The following is a 21312-nucleotide window of genomic DNA, read 5'->3' on the forward strand; positions in this document are numbered from 1 at the left end:
AATAAAATTTTGACAATATTTCCTATAGAAATAACATTTTGACAAAATTTTCTATAGAAATAAAATGTTGACAAAATTTTCTATAGAAATAAAATGTTGACAAAATTTTCTATAGAAATAAAATTTTGACAAAATTTTCTATAGAAATAAAATTTTGACAAAATTTTCTATAGAAATAAAATTTTGACAAAATTTTCTATAGAAATAAAATTTTGACAAAATTTTCTATAGAAATAAAATTTTGACAAAATTTTCTATAGAAATAAAACTTTAACAAAATTTTCTATAGAAATAAAATTTTAACAAAATTCTCTATAAAAATAAAATTTTGACAATATTTCCTATAGAAATATCATTTTGACAAAATTTTCTACAGAAATACATTTTTGACAAAATTTTCTATAGAAATGAAATTTTGACAAAATTTTCTATAGAAATAAAGTTTTGACAAAATTTTCTATAGAAATAAAATTTTGACAAAATTTTCTATAGAAATAAAATTTTGACAAAATTTTCTATAGAAATAAAATTTTGACAAAATTTTCTATAGAAATAAATTGTTGACAACATTTTCTATAGAAATAAAATGTTGACAAAATTTTCTATAGAAATAAAATTTTGACAAAATTTTCTATAGAAATAAAATTTTGACAAAATTTTCTATAGAAATAAAATTTTGACAAAATTTTCTATAGAAATAAAATTTTGACAAAATTTTCTATAGAAATAAAATTTTGACAAAATTTTCTATAGAAATAAAACTTTGACAAAATTTTCTATAGAAATAAAATTTTAACAAAATTCTCTATAAAAATAAAATTTTGACAATATTTCCTATAGAAATATCATTTTGACAAAATTTTCTACAGAAATACATTTTTGACAAAATTTTCTATAGAAATGAAATTTTGACAAAATTTTCTATAGAAATAAAGTTTTGACAAAATTTTCTATAGAAATAAAATTTTGACAAAATTTTCTATAGAAATAAAATTTTGACAAAATTTTCTATAGAAATAAAATTTTGACAAAATTTTCTATAGAAATAAATTGTTGACAACATTTTCTATAGAAATAAATTTTTGACAAAATTTTCTATAGAAATAAAGTTTTGACAAAATTTTCTATAGAAATACAATTTTGACAAAATTTTCTATAGAAATACAATTTTGACAAAATTTTCTATAGAAATAAAATTTTGACAAAATTTTCTATAAAAAGAAATATGTTCTAAGAAATAAAATTTTCAAAAAAAAATCTATAAAATTAAAATGTTAACAAACTAAATTTTTTTTGTATGATAGTTTTTTGGTGAAATTTTCTCCAAATTTTGGTAGATTATTTTTGGTTCCAGTGGTAACCGTGCCCCCATACCAAATTGTTTTGCATATGGGCAGCAGTCGCTCATACATATGGTGGAATACAAAAATAATTTTTTGTGGCCCTCGGTCATTGACGAAGTTAATACTTACTATATACACTTACTGTACAATACAAATAATACTTAAACGTAAAAATAAAAATATATATTTATTGAAATATTTTTTTTTAAGTAAAAAGACATAGTGATGAGGTCATGACAATAACATAGATAACATCACATAAACTATTTGCGTTTGCCTTTTCCAGAGCCACCAGCAGCACCGGTTGTAGTCGCCACAGCCATAGCTGCAGCAGTAGCCTCCTTTTTCTTTTTGAGTGATGCTGCACCTGATGCACTTTTCAATGTTTTCGGGCGAGGGGGCGTTGGTTTTACAACTAAATTAATCGATTTACGTGCCTTCATTTTCGATTTAACTTTTTCAGCCATCGCCTTTGTCTTTGCGGAACTTTTATCTGATTTGCTGCTTGCCTTTTCTCTACCCTTACTATTGGAGGACTTATCGACTTTCATCTTTTTAGCAGGTTTATCACCTTTCGTCTCTTTACTATTGGGACGTTTTTTCTTCGATTCTGACGATTTTGTCTCTTTAAGTTTTTTCGCCTTAGTTTTTTCTTTTTTGGCTTCTTTCATTGCTTTTTTCTGGACAAAAAAAGTGAAAAATAAATTAAAATTTGTAAAAATGTTATGAAATGAAAATTTTAAATAAAAATCATATATATGTGAAATTTAAACAAAAAATAGGACAGAAAATTTTGTAATTGTGAAGTTTATAAAAAAAAAAAATCAAAAGAAAATTTAGTTAAAAAAACGAATTTGAGAAAATTCAAATTTTGACAAAATTTCATATAGAAATCAAAGTTTTAGAAAATTTCCTATAGAAATGAAATTTCTTTATAGAAGTAAAATTTTAAGAATATTTTATATAGGAATGAAACTTTGAGATTATTTCGTATAGAAATGAAACAAAAAAATTACAGACAATTTTTTATTAATTTTAACAAATTATCAAAGAAATTAAATTTTTACCAAATTTTTTAAAGAAATTAAATTTTGGCCAAATTTCTTAAAGAAATTTTCACAAAATTTATCAATACAATTTAATTTTAACAAAGTTCATTAAAGGAATTTAATTTTGCCAAAATTTCCAACATAAATGAAATTTTTAAAAAAAATTTATAGAAATAATAGCTTAACCAAAATTCCCTATAGAAATGAAATTTTGTGAAAATTTCTTATAGAAATGAAATTGTGAGAAAATTTCCTCTAGAAACGAAATTTTTAGAACATCTACTGTAGAAAAGAAATTTAGAGAAAAATTCTTATACCATAGAAATGATATTTTGAGAAAAGTTTATATAGAAATGAGAATATTTCCTATAGACATTTTCGCAAAGAAATCAAATTTTGAGAAAATTCTTTATGAAATTTGATCAAATTTTCTTAAAGAAAATAAATTTTGAAATATTTTTTTCAATAGAAATTGAATTTTGAATATTTACAAAAAATTTAAAAAACTTAAATTTAACAAAATTAAAAAAAATAAATTTCGACAAAATTTAAAAAAAAAATAAATTTTAACAAAATTCTTTAAAGAAATTAAATTTTGTCAAAATTCCTTTGAACTTTGACCAAATTTTAAGAAGTTACATTTTGATAAAATTTCTTAATGAAATGGGAAGTTTAGACAATTTCCTATCGAAAATATTTTTTTACAAAATTAAATTTTGAAAATATTTCCTAAAAAAATGAAATGAAAAAATTTCCTATAGAATTTTCTATAGTATATAGAAAATAAAAATTTGAAAAAAATTATATAAAAAATTCTATAGGATATCGCATTTATACCTTTTCCTTCTCCTTTTCTTTAAGCTTTTCTTGGCGTGCTTTCAAACGTTCTTTCTCTAAATTCTTTTTGTGTTGTTCGTGTTTCTTAGTGTACTTAAATGATCTCTTTATTTGCTCCATAGTTCCATTCTCTAGACAATGTTTCACGTAGCGTTTGATGTGAATTCTTAAACGCTTCGGTTCCATGTCCGGATGATCGGAAAGAATTACACGAGCTATAGCTACCACCGAGGAACCGGATCGTTCCTTAAGATGTTTGATCGCTGCTTCAACGAGATTTGAAATTTTAGGTTTTGTTTTTTTAACCGCACCATTGCCACCGGCAACCGTAGAAGCTGGTTTTGTTAATGTTATCTTTTTATTTCCACCACCTAAAGATTTATTAGCAGCAGATGACTCTGGTGGTTCATCTTCATCATCGTCCAACTCATCTTCCTCCTCATCCTCCTCTTCGTTATCTTGAGAATCCTCTGCACCATCTAGATACAACAGTAGGAGTTTAACAAGAAGTCATCGTTCACGTGGAATAGTCCCATTAATTATTGGCAAATATACCTTCAGGTTCCAGTTCGTCGTCCATTTCCTCCTCATCTTCACTTACGGCATCATAACGCTCATTTATTAATCTCATGTTTTAGAACAACAGTACAAAGTAAAAACAAAAATAAATAAATTAAAACAAAATATGGTTTAACAAATAATTAATCGCACGAGTACAATCACCAAACGATCACAAGCCAACTAAACTTGAATATCCAAAGTATGTAACATGAAGAAACCAAATTTCGAAATAACGGAATAATAGTACAAAATTATATGTTTTGTTAAAGGGGTAATGGCCAACATTACATAAAATAGAACTCTCTCTCTCTCTCTCACACTCACTATCTCTCTTCAATCACATATGTATTTCACTAAGGTATATTTCACTAAGATGAGAGTTAAATAAATGAAATACACCAAGAAAAATTAAGTCAAAACCATAAGATAATGTATGGTTGACAAAATTTCGTACAAAAATGACATTTTGATAAAATTTCCTACAGCAAAGAAATTTCGAGAAAATTTCCTACAAGAAAGAAATTTCGAGAAAATTTCTTTTAGAAATGAAATTTTGAGAAAATTTCCTATAGCAAAGAAATTTTGACAAAATTTCCTACAGCAAAGACATTTCGAGAAAATTTCCCTTAGAAATGAAATTTTGACAAAATTTCCTATAGAAATAAAAATTGACAAAATTTCCGAAAGAAATGAAATTTTGACAAAATTTGTTATAGAAATACAATTTTGACAAAATTTCCTATAGAATAGGAAATTTTGAGAAAATTTCCTATAGAAATGAAATTTTGACAAAATTTGTTATTGAAATGCAATTTTGATAAAATTTCCTATAGAAAAGGAAATTTTGAGAAAATTTCCTATAGAAATGAAATTTTGAGAAAATTTCTTACAGCAAAGAAATTTTAACAAAAGTTCTTAAAGAAATTTCGAGAAAATTTCCCATAGAAATGAAATTTTGAGAAAATTTCCAAAGCAAAGAAATTTTGGCAAAATTTCCTACAGCAAAGAAATTTCGAGAAAATTTTCCATAGAAATGAAATTTTGACAAAATTTCCGATAGAAATAAAATTTGACAAAATATCCTATAGAAATGCAATTTTGACAAAATTTCCTATAGAATAGGAAATTCTCAGATAATTTTCTTTAGAAATGAAATTTTGAGAAAATTTCCTATAGAAATTAAATTTTGAGAAATTTTCCCATCGATATGAAATTTTGACAAAATTTCCTATAGCAAAGAAATTTTGACAAAATTTCCTACAGCAAAGAAATTTCGAGAAAATTTCCTATAGCAATAAAATTTAACAAAATTTCCTTTAGAAATGAAATTTTGACAAAATTTGTTATAGAAATTCAATTTTGACAAAATTTCCTATAGAATAGGAAATTCTGAGAAAATTTCCTTTAGAAATGAAATTTTGAGAAAATTTCCCATCGATATGAAAATTTGACAAAATTTCCTATAGATATGAAATTTTGACAAAATTTCCTTTAGAAATGAAATTTTGAGAAAATTTCCTATTGAAATGAAATTTTGAGAAAATTTCCCATCGATATGAAATTTTGACAAAATTTCCTATAGAAATAAAATTTGACAAAATTTCCTATAGAAATGACATTTTGAGAAAATTTCCCATCGATATGAAATTTTGACAAAATTTCCTATAAAAATAAAATTTGACAAAATTTCCTATAGAAATAAAATTTTGAGAAAATTTCCCATCGATATGAAATTTTGACAAAATTTCCTATAGAAATAAAATTTGACAAAATTTCCTATAGAAATGAAATTTTGACAAAATTTCCTATAGAAATTAAATTTTAACAAAATTTGTTATAGAAATGCAATTTTGACAAAATGTCCTTTAGAAATGAAATTTTGAGAAAATTTCTTACAGCAAAGAAATTTTGACAAAAGTTCCTACAGCAAAGAAATTTTGACAAAAGTTCCTACAGCAAAGAAATTTCTAGAAAATTTCCTTAGAAATTAAATTTTGAAAAAATTTCCTATAGCAAAGAAATTTTGACAAAATTGCCTACAGCAAAGAAATTTCGAGAAAATTTGACAAAATTTCCTATAGAAATGAAATTTTGACAAAATTTGTTATAGAAATGCAATTTTGACAAAATTTCGTATAGAATAGGAAATTCTGAGAAAATTTCCTTTAGAAATGAAATTTTGAGAAAATTTCCTATAGAAATGAAATTTTGAGAAAATTTCTCATCGATATGAAATTTTACAAAATTTCCTATAGAAATAAAATTTGACAAAATTTCCTATAGAAATAAAATTTGACAAAATTTCCTATAGAAATGAAATTTTGACAAAATTTGTTATAGAAATGCAATTTTGACAAAATTTCCCATCGATATGAAATTTTGACAAAATTTCCTATAGAAATGAAATTTTGATAAAATTTCCGATAGAAATTAAAATTTTGACATAATTTGTTATAGAAATGTAATTTTGACTAAATTTCCTCTAGAAATGAAATTTTGAGAAAATTTCCTATAGAAATGAAATATTGAGAAAATTTCTTACAGCAAAGAAATTTTGAGAAAATTTCCTATAGAAATGAAATTTTGAGAAAATTTCTTACAGCAAAGAAATTTTGACAAAAGTTCCTACAGCAAAGAAATTTCTATAAAATTTCCTATAGAAATTAAATTTTGACAAAATTTCCTACAGCAAAGAAATTTTGACAAAATTTCCTACAGCAAAGAAATTTCGAGAAAATTTCCCATAGAAATGAAATTTTGACAAAATTTCCTATAGAAATAAAATTTGACAGAATTTCTTATAGAAATGCAATTTTGAGAAAATTTCCCATCGATATGAAATTTTGACAAAATTTCCTATAGAAATGAAATTTTGACAAAATTTGTTATAGAAATGCAATTTCGACAAAATTTCCTATAGAATAGGAAATTCTGAGAAAATTTCCTTTAGAAATGAAATTTTGAGAAAATTTCCTATTGAAATGAAATTTTGAGAAAATATCCCATCGATATGAAATTTTGAAAAAATTTCCTATAAAAATAAAATTTGACAAAATTTCCTATAGAAATGAAATTTTGACAAAATTTGTTATAGAAATGCAATTTTGACAAAATTTCCTTTGGAAATGAAATTTTGAGAAAATTTCTTACAGCAAAGAAATTTTGACAAAAGTTCCTACAGAAAGAAATTTCTAGAAAATTTCCTATAGAAATTAAATTTTGAGAAAATTTCCTACAGCAAAGAAATTTCTAGAAAATTTCCTATAGAAATTAAATTTTGAGAAAATTTCCTATAGCAAAGAAATTTTGACAAAATTTCCTACAGCAAAGAAATTTCGAGAAAATTTGACAAAATTTCCTATAGAAATGAAATTTTGACAAAATTTGTTATAGAAATGCAATTTTGACAAAATTTCCTATAGAATAGGAAATTCTGAGAAAATTTCCTTTAGAAATGAAATTTTGAGAAAATTTCCCATCGATATGAAATTTTGACAAAATTTCCCATCGATATGAAATTTTGACAAAATTTTCTATAGAAATAAAATTTGACAAAATTTCCTATAGAAATGAAAGTTTGACTAAATTTCCGATAGAAATGAAATTTTGACAAAATTTGTTATAGAAATGCAATTTTGAGAAAATTTCTTACACCAAAGAAATTTTGACAAAAGTTCCTACACCAAAGAAATTTTGACAAAAGTTCCTACAGCAAAGAAATTTCGAAAAAAAAGCTCGAAAAATAATTGTATAATAAAAATTTCCTATAGCAAAGAAATTTTGACAAAATTTCCTACAGCAAAGAAATTTCGAGAAAATTTCCTATAGAAATGAAATTTTGACAAAATTTCCTATAGAAATGTAATTTTGACAAAATTTCCTATAGAATAGGAAATTCTGAGAAAATTCCTATAGCAAAAAATTTTTGACAAAGTTTCCTATAGAAATGACATTTTGAGAAAAATTCCTATAGCAATGAAATTTTGAGAAAATTTCCTTTAGAAATGAAATATTGAGTAAATTTCCTACAACAAAGAAATTTTGAGAAAATTTCCTATAAAAATGAAATTTTCAGAAAATTTCTTATAGGAATAGGTTAGGTTAGGTTAGATGACAGCCCGATGTATCAGGCTCACTTAGACTATTCAGTCCTATTATAGCCGAGTCCGAACGGTGTTCCACATTGCAGTGAGACCACTAAGAGAAGCTTTGAAACCCTCAGAAATGTCACCAACATTACTGAGGTGGGATAATCCACCGCTGAAAAACTTTTTGGCAAAATTAGATTTTGACAAAAATCCTATAGAAATGAAATTTTGACAAAATTTCCTATAGAATAGGAAATTCTGAGAAAATTTCCTATAGAATAGGAAATTCTGAGAAAATTTCCTATAGAATAGGAAATTCTGAGAAAATTTCCTATAGAAATGAAATTTTGAGAAAAGTTCCTATAGAAATGAAATTTCGAGAAAATTTCCTATAGAAATAAAATTTGACAAAATTTCATATAGAAATGAAATTTTGAGAAAATTTCCTATAGCAAAGAAATTTTGAGAACATTTCCTATAGCAAAAAATTTTTGACAAAATTTCTGATAGAAATGAAATTTTGAGAAAATTTCCTACAGCAAAGAAATTTTGATAAAATTTTCTAAAACGAAGAAATTTTTATAAAATTTCCAAAAGCAACGAAATTTGTATAAAATTTCCTACAGCAAAGAAATTTTGATAAAAATTGATAAAAAGTCGATTGGTCACAAAATCGACTTTTGTAGCCCCCATCCTTATCATCATTTTTTTTATTTTTACTGTTTGCCTACAAGAACCGTCCTGATTTCGACCGCAAGTTCTTGGAGTTTACAAGATTTTAGAAAATAAAAAAAACGCAAAAAAACAATCCCACATCCCAAATGATATTTGCTCAAAAATTGTTTCGTAATGACCATTAACACTTTGTCTTTTAGTTTATTATCATTGATAGAATTTGTTAGAACGTTTTAGTTATATTTATACAATATGCATATATCTTTATGGTAGGTATAGTTAGTTATTATTGTTCAATTATGAATTCTGACTAATATGTATGTATAAAGTATTTGAAATTTACAACATTATATAATATCGAATTAAGACAAAAAAAAAAAACTTCGATACAGGAACAACTATGAGCCAAAAATGATTTAAAGTTTTGGGAAACAAAAAAAAAAATAAAACATGCAAAATATTTTGAGTGTTAATGAATCGTTAATTTTTGTTTACATTTAAGTATCTTCCAAATGGGTATGGATGGGATTATGGATAATACTTTTTTTCTTGTCTTCATATGGGAAAATATGAAAATAAAAAAACATGAAAATAGAAATACATCCAAGCAAAATAAAGAAAACAAAAGATGATGTAAGAATTTTAGGTTTTATTTTGGAATGCTGTATATATGAACGATAGTTTCTAACTTTTGTCTTCTTAAACAAGAGAGAGGTGTTTTGTAATTTGCTTTCCTATTATTATTATTGTTATTTATACCCAATGTCTATGCTAGATTTTAATCAACGACACAAGGATTGTATTTGATAAATTTAAAGAAAAGAAACTAGATAAAACATTTAATACATTATCTTCTTTTTTCCAGTTTGTTTGTTCAACTTAAAAACTAACAAAGAAACAAATAATAGTTTATTGTGTTATCGCAAACGATTTTTTTTATAAATAAAAACAATTTGCTATTGCAATAATAGTATTGACTACTAAATCCTAAAGAAAAGTATGTGTGATGGACTTTTCTCGATTCTTCAATAGAGAAAAAAACGTACTATTCTTATTTTAAAACAATTTATGGCGGGCGGCGACTTGTGTTGGTATTTGTATTGTTTTAAAACAGAATTTGTGTTTTTTTTTACATTTTTCGCACTTATTTACAATTAAGTAATGATTTTTGTTGTTGCTGTTGAATTTTTGTGTATTTGCTGGAGGGGTTTGGGGTCATTTAAAGAATGGCCCATTAACATTTTTCGTTGACACACCACTGATAATAAAATTTTAATAATACATATTTAACATACTTTTGTGTTTAAAAGGTGGCAGAATAATATATATACTTGGTGCTAACTTCTCTATTTTGTAATTATTGCATTATTTTTCACGTTCTTGAAACAACAATCAAGTAGTAAAGCTTTCAAAGCTTCTTTCTGCTTTTGTTTAGACTAAAAAATTTAATAAAACAACATAAAAATAAACAATTTAAACGACCATGACGACGACGACGACAAAAACAAAAATTTAATGACGCGAATCTCTGGGATAGAATTCAGCCAAGATGGAAGCTGGAATACGTTTCAACATTTCCTTGGGGAAGATACGCAACAATTGCCAGCCAATGTCCAATGATTCGAAGACGGTACGATTTTCGTAGTTACCCTAGAATGAGACGAAGAATTACAAATTATTAGTAAAGACGTAAAATGGTTTAGTAAAAGAGAAAAATGGTTGTAAAATAGGTAGTGAGGTATTTGGTTTTTAGATTCATTCAGGGGTATAATTTAAAACAGAATTCAATTGCAACCCATTCTGTTCAGAAATAAAATGGGAAAGTGGGAAAGAAGAATTTGAATTTTTATACCAATACAAAAATTTAGAAATGAATTTACAAAAATAAGTATACGAAATTAATGGTGATTTTTACTCTACCCCTACTACATATTTTCTTATGGATAATGAGCAAAAAAAGATATATCCCTTACCATTGGGTAAGGGATAAAATCGAGATCTAAGTGAGCCTGAAGTTTATTACAACCTAAGAAGTCTATTTTAACCTAACCTAATGTCTCTGATTAATACTATTTGAGACTTTTGCTAAACTTGTAAGTCTTAAGTCAGGAAAAAAATTATAATTCTACACACTAACAAAGTAGAACCAAAAATGTTGTTGGTAAGTTTGCTGTCTGCTGCTATAAACACACTTATCCACGAATGCTGTCCGATATATTTTTATTTACTGATAAAAAAAAACTACGTCTTATAGACGAGTCGAAAGTATCTGCTATTTTTCCGATAGTGTAATAGGTCGAAAAAAATAATTGTACTCACCTGTGAAATGAAGTTCTTTTCGAATTTGGTCAAGAATTCCAAATACAACAAATCATCGGGTGTCAAAGCTTCTTCACCGACGACAGCCTTCATGGCTTGTACATCCTTACCGATGGCATAACAAGCATACAACTGATTGGAGACATCGGAGTGATCCTTACGTGTCATACCTTCACCAATGGCAGATTTCATCAAACGTGACAATGAGGGCAATACGTTAACTGGAGGATAAATTTGTCTGTTGTGCAGTTGACGATCAACGTAAATTTGTCCTTCAGTAATATAACCAGTCAAATCAGGAATTGGATGGGTAATATCATCGTTAGGCATAGTAAGAATAGGAATTTGTGTGATGGAACCATTACGACCTTCAACACGACCAGCACGTTCATAGATGGTAGCCAAATCGGTGTACATATAACCGGGGAAACCACGACGACCGGGTACTTCTTCACGAGCGGCAGAGACCTCACGCAAAGCTTCAGCATAAGAGGACATATCGGTTAAGATGACCAATACGTGTTTCTCGCATTGGTAGGCCAAGAATTCAGCGGCTGTCAGAGCCAAACGTGGTGTAATAATACGTTCAATGGTGGGATCGTTGGCCAAATTCAAGAACAAGCACACATTTTCCATAGAGCCATTTTCTTCGAAATCTTGTTTGAAGAAACGGGCAGTTTCCATGTTAACACCCATAGCAGCGAATACGATGGCAAAGTTGTCCTCATGATCGTCCAAAACAGATTTGCCTGGAGCCTAGAAAATAAAGTATATAATTAGTTTGCAATATTTTTTTGTTGCTTTCCAATCCTAAATACCTTAACCAAACCAGCTTGACGACAAATTTGAGCAGCAATTTCATTGTGAGGTAAACCGGCAGCTGAGAAAATAGGAATCTTTTGACCACGAGCAATGGAATTCATTACATCAATGGCAGAGATACCAGTTTGGATCATTTCTTCGGGATAGATACGAGACCAGGGATTAATAGGTTGACCTTGGATATCTAAGAAATCTTCAGCCAAAATTGGGGGACCTTTGTCGATGGGTTTGCCGGAACCGTTGAAGACACGACCCAACATATCTTCTGATACGGGGGTACGCAAAATATCACCAGTAAATTCACACAAAGTGTTCTTAGCATCAATGCCTGATGTGCCTTCGAACACTTGGACGACAGCTTTGGAGCCGCTGACTTCCAAAACCTGACCAGAGCGTACAGTACCATCAGCCAAACGCAATTGGACAATTTCAGCAAATTTAGGGAATTTCACTTCATCCAAAATGACCAATGGACCATTTACACCGGATACAGTTTTGTAGGCTAAAAGTAAAAAATATATATATTAGGATGGAGTACAACACACAAGTAAAGTAAACAAAAGAATACAAATCAGCCACAAAAAAATTGTGTTATGTTGTTATTGTTTTTGCCATTGCATTGGTTTATGTCTTTTTAGATTTAGATAAGAAATTAACGTAATTAAGTGACGATGATAAATTGTTGGTTTGTGTGACCAGAGACGAATAACTTCACACACTTCAATAATGGCGAAGAAGAGTGTAAGTCAGCTGACTTAATATTGGGGGAATATGGTCATTTCAGAGAGCTTCAATGAGGGTAGAGATGAGACTGAGTTTTGATAGAGAGAATGGTAGAAGAGTAGTTAACAAAGGGGATTGTGGGAGGAAATGGGGTTAAATATCCTCATACAAGCAAATAGTGTTGCCAAGCCAAATTTATTTATTTAAACCAGTTTGGGAAACCGTTATTGTAAAAACAATAAAACTGTAATGAAATAAAATGTTTCTCTTTTTTCAATACTATTGAAGTTATTAGTTTCCGTGTAAAATTTTATTTTTAATAACTCCCGGAAAAGCTAACTAATGAAAAACACGATGTAAATATAATATGCTAATTGTTATTTAAAGACATTCTATAAACTACAGATACGATAAAAATAGCATAGAAACTATGTAAAAGTAGGATCCTGATAATAGCAACATACATTTTTAGGGATACTATTTATTGCACAGACAAATGTAATAACCAATCAAGAAATGTTAAGTTTTCTGCAAACTGGGATATATTTTTTAGAAATAAATTTTCAGGTGGAAACATTAAATGTGTAAATATGTAGTAGATAAACCGTTTTATTCCCTTGAAATGACAATATTCAAAACAGATTTTCCATGAAAACAAGATCAAAAAATCATTAGTCTGATTTAAATATATTTTGAAAGGAATCAAAAACGCAATTCCAAAGGAAACCATTAAAATTGTATTCATTATTCCTATGACACATTTTATTGCAAATAACACTTTTTGTGCCACTTTTTTGAAATTATCAACTATAAAACTGCTCTCAGCGTGGTGCCCCACTTAGTGTGACACACCGTGCGGACTCATTGAGCTTAATATAGAATCGGGCAACTCTCATTAGTCCAACTATCATTATAAATAAACATCCTGGAATATTAATTTTGTCAATGCAACTGGTTGTGATTTTCAGAAAGGTAATATTGTGAAGGTTGAACTATGATTTTCCTTTAAAAATACAGCAAATGACAGTAAAAAATATCACTGAAAGCCGAAATTTGGTAATCACTATAGCTTTTTTTAAAGCTATATATATAATAAAAGCGCTAAGTAAATAACACGAATTGAACAGAAAGAAATAAGCTGAGCTTAAATTCGATATTTATATACCAAATAATTGATATTTTTTTAAAAGCTACATCTACATCAAATATTGAAAAACAACCCAAAATCTACACTCAAGATTAGCAATTTGCATAGCTACGGCAGCCCTACTGTTCATAAGCAAAAACAAGTCACATGACGTACAGTAAAGTTACTACGCGTAAAATGACAGTAGAAATGAGAAGAAAAACTCCCCACAATTCAATAGGAAAAAAGTATGTATAAACGAAAACTCCTTGGAAAATGGTTGGGTGCAAATGCATTTTCTACCATTCACCCACTTAGCAAAAACCTAGGGAATATGAGGAAGAAAAACAACAATTTATTGGCAAAAAAAACTGATTTCTATAGATTTTTCTTATTTTGTCCTCTCTTCCATTTCACACTGTATTCATAAGACGTAACGATTTTGTTCTCTTTGTATACGATAAAAAATCTAATATGGCGACCACTGACTTGTATTCTTTCTAAATTGCACTTTTTCACTATAAAATTCCTTGAATTTGTTGAAATTTTATGACATTTTTAAGCCAAAATTTAATACTTACTCAAACGGGGCTGTGAGATGAAATCTCTAGAAACAGCTAGGACATGCTCCTTATGAGCTTGAGCTGCAGACATGGCCATTTTTGCAGGGGTTTATAGAAATTTGCTTTCACTTGTTTTTCTCAAGATTCCTCCAATTGGAATGAATTTCTTCTTCACACACTTCTCGGCCCAGTTAGAAAAATTATATCTACAGAATAATTAACGTTACCCAAAGCACAATAAAGGAAAACAGAAATAAAAACACAATTATTTTCTATCTAATTTTTAAACTCAATAGTTATATACACACAATTTTTCAATGTTTTTTTTCGAAAAAAATCCAAGGAGAGTCCAGTCAGCTGCGTTGCGACGTTGATGGAGTACGAAGAAAAATTCACTCTGAACTAGCAAATTCACAATGACATCTCACGTGCTGTCATGTGATCAATAAAATCCATATACTTTGTGGAAGCCATTTGTGACAGCTGTCAACTGACAAAAGCATATAGTCACCCTAAATGAAGTCTTTAGACTGCATGTATTGTCAAAGATAATAATAAAATGCAATAATAAAATCAAAATGCTTTCAATAACAAACAATGTAGTCTTCTAGACTAGTTTTTAATAATTTTGTAAAAGATTTATAAATATTTGTGTTTGATTATCTTCTATAAATTGTTTGTTTAATAAACGCCGTCACTATAAACAACTATTTAGGCCTATCTGAAACGTCATTCCACAGAGCTGAAATTTTAAGCGGCATATATTTTTACGCTTTACTATCACCTTAATACTGAAAGTACTCAAAAAACTTTATGTAGCACTTTGTGAAATATCCCCAATATAATTTTCTCTTCCCGTTGCATCCATTTTTCCCTTTAACTTTTCATAAGAGATTTGGAAATTTTAAAAATACCTTTAAGATCCACAATAGCTGTCTCTAAATTCGATTAAACTGTACCCCATCACAGAGTTGTATTTGCACATATGTCAACAAAAAATTGCAACAGAGAAAGAATCTCGCAAAACGTGTCTGTCGGAATTTTTTAGTTTTTTTGCATACCCCAGCATCACTCATCAAACGATTGTTAACATTTATTTATTTATTTAAAAACCAATTGTGTTTGTCGCCCAAGTGTAATTATATACCATGGCCCTCAATCCACTATACGATGATATTGGCAAAGGATTTGTCCAGCAATACTACGCCATGTTCGATGACCCGGCACAACGACCAAATGTGGTTAACTTCTACAGCGCCACCGATTCGTTTATGTCATTCGAAGGATTGCAAATGCAGGGGGCCCCAAAAATTATGGAAAAAATAACTAGCCTCACGTTTCAGAAAATTTCCCGTGTCATCACTACAGTAGACTCGCAGCCTATGTTCGATGGCGGTGTACTCATCAATGTCCTTGGCCGCTTACAGTGTGACGAAGATCCCCCACATGCATTCTGCCAGACGTTCGTTTTGAAACCCTTGGGAGGCACGTTCTTCTGTGCTCATGACATTTTCCGCTTGAATATTCACAACACTGCATAATTCTACTAAAAATCGTAATTTTACTATCCTGTTTTACCTATCTCGGTGGGTGGGGTCGTGAGTTTGAAACTCGCTTGTGAAGAGGAAGTGCTGTGTTGTGGCGGTAGCTAGCCTAACATTTTGTATTATCACCCGGCTTATCCCGTAGACCTATAAATACGAAATTATAAACTAACACACTTGTATTGTAAGTCTGAATAAATAAATGATTTGTTTTCATGCATCTTTTTGTCTATTTATATTACTTTTTGGCACTGGGCAATAGTATGACGCATCAGAAGAGATATAGCTTTGAAATAGGGATGCCAATTTCGATTAAGGTCTGGAGAAAATACGGCCTAGAAGTGTTTTCGCAACAAGTTCCTAATGAGTCCCTTATTGTAATTCTAACCTAAATCGTTGGTGAGAGGCATTTTCAATTGTACACAGAGAGAAAAATATCATGTCAACCAGAAAAAATTCAGAAATAGATTAAAAATGGTAGTTAGATCATAAAGTGATACAAAATAATATATTTATGCGGAATTTTCAACACAAGTTCACAACTATTTTCAATATTTATGATAAATTTTACTTAACTGAACTTATTTTTAAAATCATGGAAAATAAAACGTTGATCAACATTTAGTGTAGTCATATTGCATTTTGGAGCAATATGCTCTGTTTTTTCTCTTCCATGTGAATATCAGATTTAAGCAAATTGACTAATATTGAGATAGAATTAGTTTTAAAATTTCAAGTAATTGTTATTAGAAATTATTTTATAAAATCAAAAAATCCTACGAATTATTATTTGCTGGACTGAGAATTAAAAAATATAATAGTAGTAAAGTTTCTAGGAAAAGCTGCTGGAAAATGCTAACAACAACATAGCATGCGGGTTATCAACAGACGAATTACTGTAACAGAAACACATCGGAAATGTGCGTAAGCAGACTTGCTGTTGAAAAGTTTGTAAAATTGCTGATAGTGTGGACATTTCATTTTATTTTAATAAAATCATTAAAAGGTTATTTAATGTATTTAACTACTTAATAACAATTGGGTATGAGTGTCAGCAAAATTTGCTTCAAGTTGTATTGAATTACTTCGGATATTATTCAATCTTATCTTCTTTTTGGGAAAATATTAAAAAAATGTTTATCACCATCTCAAAGTAGCCATATCATTGAACATATTATAAAAAGGAATCGAACTCCACAGATTTACTTCCACTTAATTGAGGCATATTTTGAATTTTGCAAATAAAATATTATTTAGCTGAAAGAACAGAAGTAGCTTTCCAGCAAACAAAAATTAAACGACTAACTTTTTAGTTGTTATGTATAAACTTTATTTTGAGTGTATTTCATGATATCTTGGTTTGTAGATATATAAGTATTTAAATCGGGTGATCGGCTTAAATGAAAATATTCACACTAAAGGTGGGTACTAAGTTCGAGTTTAGCCGCTAAAATCGCTAAAGTGAAAACTAAATCAGTAAGAAAAATGCATGAAATTATACATATCTGTTGCAAATTTTATTATAACTTGATGGGGAAAAGCCCAAAGCAAATTTTCACAAAGTTGGTATTCCTTAAAATGGATTATTAAAGAAAAGTAATCGTGAAAAAATTACGTTTTCAGCGGCTAAACTCGAACTTAATACCCACCTTTAAGGTGGGTATTAAGTTCGAGTTTTTTCACTAAAGTGAAAACTAAATCAATACAAAAAGGAATAAAATTATACATATTTGTTGCAGATTTTACTATAACTTGATGGGGAATAGCCCAAAGCAAGTTTTCACAAAGTTTGTATTCCTTAAAAAGTATTATTAAAGAAAAGTAATCGTGAAAAAATGACGATTTTAGCGGCTAAACTCGAACTTAATACTCACCTTTAGCCGCTAAAAACGTCATTTTTTCACGATTACTTTTCTTTAATAATCCATTTTAAGGAATACAAACTTTGTGAAAATTTGCTTTGGGCTTTTCCCCATCAAGTTATAATAAAATTTGCAACAAATATGTATAATTTCATGCATTTTTCTTACTGATTTAGTTTTCACTTTAGCGATTTTAGCGGATAAAGGTGGGTATTAAGTTCGAGTTTAGCCGCTAAAATCGCCATTTTTTCACGATTACTTTTCTTTAATAATACTTTTTAAGGAATACAAACTTTGTGAAAACTTGCTTTGGGCTATTCCCCATCAAGTTATAATAAAATATGCAACAAATATGTATAATTTTATGCCTGTTTTTACTGATTTAGTTTTCACTTTAGTGAAAAAACTTGAACTTAATACCCACCTTTATTTCTGAAGACGTCTTTGCATAGGAATACCAAATTAGTGGCAAAGATGACAATAGGACGAAATAACATGTTTACTGATATGGCAGCTGCTGGCCAATGTGTGATGTGAACCATCAGGTCAGTCCAGTGTTACAAAATATAGCCTCTAAATCAGGCAACATAACATGCAGGGCAGGATACTACTAAGAGCTTAATTGACATCCATAACCAAGAGCCACATGACACTTGTCACCTTTTCGCTTGCCCAGCTCTACCCGACTCACAATCAGATCACTTTGGGCACATCCCATCGTTTTCGCAGAGGTCCTTGATCTGGATACGATCTGATGTACCAAAGCGTAAAACAAAAATAGATGAAATCACATAAAAATTGTTACAACAACGACAATAGGTGTAAGATTGATTAACATATGTTGAGATCCTCTATATACAAAAACATTCATCTAGATTAAAGTGTCACTGTGGTACTGTAATATAGATGTTTAGCTTGTCCGCCCTTGTATGCAACAAAGGATAATGATTTCAAGTCCAGTTTCGGACGAACACAAAAGTTTTTCAGCAGTGGGTTATTTCTTTTCAGAAATGCTGGTAACATTTATGAATTTTTAAAGCTTCTATAAATAGGTCTATACATATTATAACTCCCGTTAGCACTCGTCTATTAAACGGAGGTTACTTGTAATTCAGCTTTGTACAGATTTAGGCAGCGATACTATCGGAAAATAAGTTTTCGATGTATTACGTTGAAATGGAACTTATACAGCATTCCTCTTGAGGAAAGTGTAGACATTTTAACATAGCTTTGAAATTCAAATAATTCATTTGCACAAAATCCGACATTGTCTAGTAACGTCTGTCTGCTCATCACTTTTAAGCATTAATAATAAAGATATCGGCTTGAGCGTATATTCATTTGGAATACAGAGATGAAACTGAGGAGCTGTTTGGGTATAGCCTAAAAGGCACTCTGCCACAATATATAGATTCCTTATAATTGAACATTTATAAGTAAAATCAAGTTTTTATGAGATAGCTTAATTATAATAAGCAAAAAACGCTAGAATACTTATATAGCGTTACTTCTAAATTTAAATATTCAGATATGTCGCCTACTATACTGAGAAGCTGAACCACAGCTAAAGTATAATGATATTTACCGCTTTTCGGGAAAGATCTCTTGAATCCACTATACCACAGTGTGTGACTAGGATAAGGATGAGTTCAATTTGAACCAAGTCCTTAGATTAAAATGTATAAAATTTTATCTTGATGAAGTAATATATTCTGTAGAACATGTTTTTCATAGCCATTCCAATAAAAATCCTGAGTTAAAGAAATACCCCGGTTGATCTTTTCCATCGCGAAACTTTGTCGTACATAATTCATAAAATAAAGACAATCTAAAAATTTGAAACGATTAAACAATTTCTTTATTCGATTTCAATAACAGCGCCAGCTTTCGTTAAAGCTTCCTTCAGCTTTTCGGCTTCATCTTTGGGAATATCATCCTTAACAACAGTGGGAGCACTTTCGACGAATTTCTTGGCCTGTACCAAATTCATGCCCTCTAATAAATTTTTTACTTCTTTAATCAACGCCACCTTTTGTTTCTCATCGAATTTCACCAATTTGACTTTGAAAGAGGTTTGTACTTTTTTGGGTGCAGCCTCTTCCTCCTCTTCGGTACCAGCGACTGGGCGAGTTGGACCAGCTGCCATTTGTGGAACAAATGCTGTTTCCGGTAAATTCAGTTTACTTTTCAACAAGGAACTCAACTCGGAAACTTCTAAGAGATTTAAGGCAGCTATACTATTGGCAATATTCTCAATTTTTGGGTTAACCGGTTTAGCTACACCTTCTGGAGGTGGTGGAGTAAGATTCTTTGCTCCTTCGGTAGCGGCAGCTGCTGCTTCTGCAGCAAACATGCGGCGAGCATAGCCAGAAGATAATTGTCTCAGTAACAAGCGGGAGGATAACATTTTGATGGTATTATGGAGTTTTAATTCAAGAAAATCTCGTGTACTGGTTGCGGTTATGTAAAAATTATCAACAAAGTTTCCTTTAACAGATGACAGTTCTGTCAACAGTACCCCTCCAAAATAGAAGAACAACGGTTGTTCGACTGCTCCAATTAGAAAACATGTTTCGGAAAATAAGAAGAAGACAAGACAAAGGGATTTAATGAGCTACGTATCGTGACGCTGTAACGAAAAGACAGTGTCGGTTAACAGGGTGAACAGAAGTATACAAAAGATTTGAAATCTCGATTAATTTCATTAGATTTGAATCAACCGCGGAACAAATCTACTTTAGCAAAAGTTCATGGCTGAATAAGGAGGTTGAATCACGATAACAAAAACAACAAATTTCAATGTGTTGTTTACAATTTTAAGAAGTCAAAATCAGCTGATAAAAGAATCGTATGGCATTGGTATACCAATATAATAAATAATTGCCACTTTTATAAAAGTGGCAATTATTTATTCTTTCAATTGTCCTGAAAAAATAAGTCAAATCCAGAGAAAAATAAAGGTTCAAATTTAATTGCGTCACCTATGAGTGATTGTGAAGTGGATAATTCATCCGAGGAACGCCGATATGAGACAAATAAGACCCACCAAAGTTAAGAATGGAAGTCAGTCAAATGGATCTTCGCCATCTATTAACAAAAACAGTTTATGATGCAGTTTAAAAACTGATGTACGTGGTATTTTGGGTCTGGAATATGTTATCAAAATACTCAGGTCATCTTTGAACAATTGTTTGAGATGCATTTGCTAATGCGCTTTACAGACTATCAGTTATTCCGGACGGAATGTCGGTGTTTATAAAGAATCTTTCAATGTGTCGGATCGATACGACTTGTCGGCGATGACTAAATAATCGGTAAATGTGTTATCGATCCCATAAACATGCAGCAGTATCGATTATGCCTTCGGACTTAACTTATAATGTGCACAATATATGGGATATGTTCGACACGAGCACTGTCGTCCGGAATAACTGATAGTCTGTAAAGCGCATAAGCAGTGTCATTTGGAGAGCTGCAATCACCATAAAGATATGATTTGACATCTTAAAATTTTGTCGAAATAAATAAATTGTAATCATATGGGCCCATGATTTAACCTTCTTGTTCAGCCATGCCAAAAGGCCGGTATGCACCTCTAGAGAAATTTTCGGTAGCAAAAATTTATTTAAGTCTACAACAAAAAAACAGGGCTGTGTACACAAAATTTAAACCAGCTAATCGCTTTTAAAAATTGTTTATATATGTTCCAAATATTCCTCAAATAAATTGTTTATTATTTACAGACCTTTTAAAACTTTTACGCACGCAATGATTGTAATAAATGAAATGTTTGCTGCCAA

The 21312-nt window shown here is 29.5% G+C and overlaps 4 protein-coding genes across 4 annotated transcripts; 1 reads left to right on the top strand and 3 right to left on the bottom strand.

Annotated features, from left to right (window-relative positions):
- Nucleotides 1-1511: 1511 nt before the first annotated feature.
- LOC142222588 (uncharacterized) lies at nt 1512-3982 on the bottom strand. Its single transcript, XM_075292802.1, has 3 exons — nt 3785-3982; nt 3230-3708; nt 1512-2023 (listed from the first exon to the last, which is right to left on the bottom strand). Exons 1-3 carry the CDS (start codon nt 3858-3860, stop codon nt 1607-1609), a joined length of 972 nt encoding a protein of 323 aa, XP_075148917.1. The 5' UTR covers nt 3861-3982; the 3' UTR covers nt 1512-1606.
- A 5200-nt stretch (nt 3983-9182) lies between these two features.
- Nucleotides 9183-14566, bottom strand: Vha55 (V-type proton ATPase subunit Vha55). The gene is made up of 5 exons (XM_075292803.1): nt 14415-14566; nt 14125-14312; nt 11691-12196; nt 10873-11628; nt 9183-10203 (listed from the first exon to the last, which is right to left on the bottom strand). The coding sequence occupies exons 2-5, from the start codon at nt 14201-14203 to the stop codon at nt 10066-10068; spliced, it is 1479 nt and encodes a 492-aa protein (XP_075148918.1). The 5' UTR covers nt 14204-14312; nt 14415-14566; the 3' UTR covers nt 9183-10065.
- A 529-nt stretch (nt 14567-15095) lies between these two features.
- Nucleotides 15096-15870, top strand: LOC142222590 (putative nuclear transport factor 2). Its single transcript, XM_075292804.1, has one exon. The coding sequence runs from the start codon at nt 15255-15257 to the stop codon at nt 15645-15647; it is 393 nt and encodes a 130-aa protein (XP_075148919.1). The 5' UTR covers nt 15096-15254; the 3' UTR covers nt 15648-15870.
- Nucleotides 15871-19347: 3477 nt separating this feature from the next.
- Nucleotides 19348-20061, bottom strand: mRpL12 (mitochondrial ribosomal protein L12). Its single transcript, XM_075292805.1, has one exon. The coding sequence runs from the start codon at nt 19917-19919 to the stop codon at nt 19371-19373; it is 549 nt and encodes a 182-aa protein (XP_075148920.1). The 5' UTR covers nt 19920-20061; the 3' UTR covers nt 19348-19370.
- Between the last annotated feature and the right edge of the window lie 1251 nt (nt 20062-21312).

Source organism: Haematobia irritans, chromosome 1, assembly GCF_050003625.1.
Source record: "Haematobia irritans isolate KBUSLIRL chromosome 1, ASM5000362v1, whole genome shotgun sequence".
Classification (NCBI taxonomy): Eukaryota; Metazoa; Arthropoda; class Insecta; order Diptera; family Muscidae; genus Haematobia; species Haematobia irritans.

Coding starts and splice junctions, on each gene's coding strand:
- Vha55 (XM_075292803.1), bottom strand. CDS start 14,203: ATGGCCATGTCTGCAGCTCAAGCTCATAAGGAGCATGTCCTAGCTGTT. Junction 11,629..11,690: donor GTCAAGCTGGTTTGGTTAAG/GTATTTAGGATT, acceptor TTTATTTTCTAG/GCTCCAGGCAAATCTGTTTT. Junction 10,204..10,872: donor AAAAGAACTTCATTTCACAG/GTGAGTACAATT, acceptor GTCTCATTCTAG/GGTAACTACGAAAATCGTAC.
- mRpL12 (XM_075292805.1), bottom strand. CDS start 19,919: ATGTTATCCTCCCGCTTGTTACTGAGACAATTATCTTCTGGCTATGCT.
- LOC142222590 (XM_075292804.1), top strand. CDS start 15,255: ATGGCCCTCAATCCACTATACGATGATATTGGCAAAGGATTTGTCCAG.
- LOC142222588 (XM_075292802.1), bottom strand. CDS start 3,860: ATGAGATTAATAAATGAGCGTTATGATGCCGTAAGTGAAGATGAGGAG. Junction 3,709..3,784: donor CGACGAACTGGAACCTGAAG/GTATATTTGCCA, acceptor TGTTGTATCTAG/ATGGTGCAGAGGATTCTCAA. Junction 2,024..3,229: donor AAGAAAAGGAGAAGGAAAAG/GTATAAATGCGA, acceptor TTTTTTGTCCAG/AAAAAAGCAATGAAAGAAGC.